This window comes from Dreissena polymorpha, chromosome 11 (genome assembly GCF_020536995.1).
Source record: "Dreissena polymorpha isolate Duluth1 chromosome 11, UMN_Dpol_1.0, whole genome shotgun sequence".
Taxonomy (NCBI): Eukaryota; Metazoa; Mollusca; class Bivalvia; order Myida; family Dreissenidae; genus Dreissena; species Dreissena polymorpha.
In genome coordinates this window covers 37,295,357-37,298,716 of record NC_068365.1, presented here as the reverse complement: position 1 = coordinate 37,298,716, position 3,360 = coordinate 37,295,357, and the positions used below count along the sequence as shown (strand labels likewise).

The following is a 3,360-nucleotide window of genomic DNA, read 5'->3' as shown; positions in this document are numbered from 1 at the left end:
TCGTAATGATATATGTTTACAGCAAGTCCCGTTTCCGAGATCATTTACGAGAATTACTTTGATATATTTACTGACATATAAAATCATGGTTTTGACAGACGACACGTGCTTATCTAAAGTTGGTGTTTTTGTAATACACAGGATATTGGATTATCGCTGCATGATTTAGTAATAAAACAAAGACGCAGTCGGCGGTTTTCAGTAGGCCTTTTGTACTGACCAACATAATAATTAATAATGCGCGTGCTTATCTAACTTTTAGGGATAAAACACGCGGGATACTAGACACTTTGGGCCATAAAACGCAATCCCGGTGGCTTTTTTCAGTAGCACACGTGTCCAGAAGCTAACGAGTTCGGGTAATAAAGCACAGAGATTATGATCTGAAAACTGCATGGAGTCTGAAATAAAACAAAATGCCGACAAATCAAAAGATTAACCGCCTAATGTTTCAGTATAAAATTCGATATTTTAAGGTAGGGTTCTCACTTCATTTCCTATTGCATTCGCATACGCTTGTATTACTTTTTATATCCTCGTATTATTTGCACAAATTTATTCTGTTACCATGGCTGACTACTTAGATCAGCTTTTTGACAGTGACTCGGATGAGTCTGAGTTTTCTGGTTTCTCAGAGTTTGACTCTGATATTGAAGTCGGTGATTTGTCCGATGATGACATTATTCCCGATGCTGAGGCTGCAGATGATAATTGGACAGATGACTTCAGTCCATTGAGGGTGCGTCTACACAAAATATATGACTACACAAAAATAATAACGTAGATCTGTTGCAGTGCAAATTTGAAAATGTCAAAACATTTTTTTTTCATTAGTAACCGCTACCACCCTATTATACTTATAATTATAATGCCCTAAACATAAATATTGTAATATATGTACATGTTATAAAATAAAATATTACAAATGACACGATCATATTATTAATAATATAATAATTTATATAATAATTGTTTATAATTATAATATAATTATGTTAATAATAATATTTCTTTCTTTTTTTCATTTCAGTTTGATGAGTTCAACGAGCAGCCGGGAGCACGCCTGCCAGATGGATTCGATGTGGACACAGCCACTCCCATGGATTACTTTTGGCTGCTGTTCTCTCCGCAGCTGCTTCGGTCCATTGTGGCGCATACCAATGGTTACTTCGCTTGGAAGATGGCACAGCCGGACATTCCAACGGACCTTAGATGGCAGGACACAACAGAAGAAGAGATGAGGGCATTCCTTGCCATCAACATCCTGATGGGAATCAACCAGCTCCCCAATGCCGAGATGTTCTGGTCGTCCAATCCCTTCATCAACAATGCTGGAATCACCAACACCATGACATGCAACAGGTTCCAGAAGCTGGTGCAGTACTTCCATGTTGCGGACCGGTCGACTGAGCCAGGAAGGGGAGAGCCAGGATACGACAAACTCTTCAAGGTGCGACCTGTCATGGAGAGCGTCAGCCGGACATTCCAGGACATCTACACGCTCAACAAGGAGGTCTCCATTGACGAGGCCATGATTGCGTTTACCGGCCGCCTCAGCTTTAGACAGTGTATGCCCGCCAAGCCGATCAAGAGGGGAATCAAGGTGTGGATGCTCTGCGATGCCAGGACAGCCTTCCTTGCTCGTTTTGAGGTAAACCTGGGGCGACAGAAAAACCAGACGGAACACGGACTTGGCCACAACGTTGTGATGAGGCTAGTTGACCACATCTACCACTCCTTCCGCTGGTTGTTCTTCGACAACTTCTTCACAGGTATACCTCTCATGAAGGAACTCCTGGAGAAGGGCCTGTACGCCTGCGGGACTGTCAGGGTCAACAGGAAGGGATTCCCGAGCCAGTTGAAGAAGCCAGCAGAGGTACGCCAGCGCGGAGACTTTAAGATCATGCAGTTGGGTGACACCAACCTGACTGCCACTGTGTGGAAGGACAAGCGACTTGTTCATCACTTGTCCACGTTGAGCGACCCTACCGTCACTTTACCTGTACAGCGACGATGTGGAGCCAACGTCATGCAGCTACAGTCGCCACACAGTGTGAACGTCTACAACATGTATATGGGTGGTGTCGACCTTCATGACCAGTACCGCGCTAAGTATGACGTTGGGCGCTGTTCCAAGAAGTACTGGCGATACCTCTTCTGGTTTCTTCTGAACTGTTGCATTGTGAATGCCTTCATCCTCTACAAACTGACGTCCCGCAGGAGAATCGGCAGGAAGCGGTTCATCCCCCTTGATTTCCGCCTGGAACTTGTCCGAGAACTGGTTGGCGGGTACTGCAAAAGAAAACGGGCAGCACCGGAAGGCAGAGGGAGAGATGGCTTGGTGGAGCAGATAAACATGGGGGGCCATGTCATGTCCCGACTCTCCGACAAGACAAAGACCTGCAAGTACCACACCCGATACCTGAAGCAGCGGAAGGAGACGAAGTTAGGATGTGCTACTTGCGGTGTCCACCTGTGTCAGGATGGTTGCTTCGCCAGATATCACAACCTGTGATGAGTAATAACTTTACTTGTAATGACACTTTTTAACTTCGTTTTTCGAAAAAGTGTCATGTGCAATCAAGTAAAAGTTATCATGGACACACACATTGCTAAGAAAAGGACATTGATTAGGACATTGCTACTGTATATATTGCAACTATATTTTCAGTATTCAGATTATTATATTTTTAAAACTAAGAAGTAAATTATTTATTTAATATTTCTAATTTTATAAGCCATGAATTATAAAAATTGATTAGATTTTATTTCATTTGTCATGTCGCATTATAATTAAAAAAAACTTAATAGTAAATAAGTTGTACAAACACTAACTTTTGTCTACAGAAGTCTCATGTTTGCAAATAATAATTTATTGCAGCCTATACTTGTTAGCTTGTGTAAATACTTATGTTGTGTTATTTAAATATATAATGTTTATTGTTATGTAAATATATTTGTTATGTAAATATATATGTTTATTTTATTATTAAATGTGTAATATGAAAATGCATTAAAATCATGTGTATTTGTAAATTTATCACTGAATAAATTGTTTTATCTGAACAAAGTATGTCTTCTTTGTTTGTTCAAACATTTCTTATGCGTTGTTTACAATACAGACTTAAAATGTATATGGTTGGAAGCAGAATTTATTTCTCTACAATCTTTACATTTGCACAAATGATGTGAAATGAAAGGAACAAAGTGAAAATTAAGCTTAAACAAGACAGGCGTAACAGTTGAGAATTTTTCCAATATTTGTCCAATAACCCTATGGAGATGGTGTAGTCAGGCTTATCAGCCTTATATGGAGTTACTGTTATCAGAACAGCATGACTGGTATTGGCCTGGAGTGGC

General features: G+C 40.4%; 1 protein-coding gene across 1 annotated transcript; it reads left to right on the top strand.

Annotated features, from left to right (window-relative positions):
- Nucleotides 1–568: 568 nt before the first annotated feature.
- LOC127849768 (piggyBac transposable element-derived protein 4-like) lies at nucleotides 569–2,823 on the top strand. The gene is made up of 2 exons (XM_052382519.1): nucleotides 569–739; nucleotides 1,031–2,823. Exons 1-2 carry the CDS (start codon nucleotides 569–571, stop codon nucleotides 2,513–2,515), a joined length of 1,656 nt encoding a protein of 551 aa, XP_052238479.1. The 3' UTR covers nucleotides 2,516–2,823.
- Nucleotides 2,824–3,360: the final 537 nt, after the last annotated feature.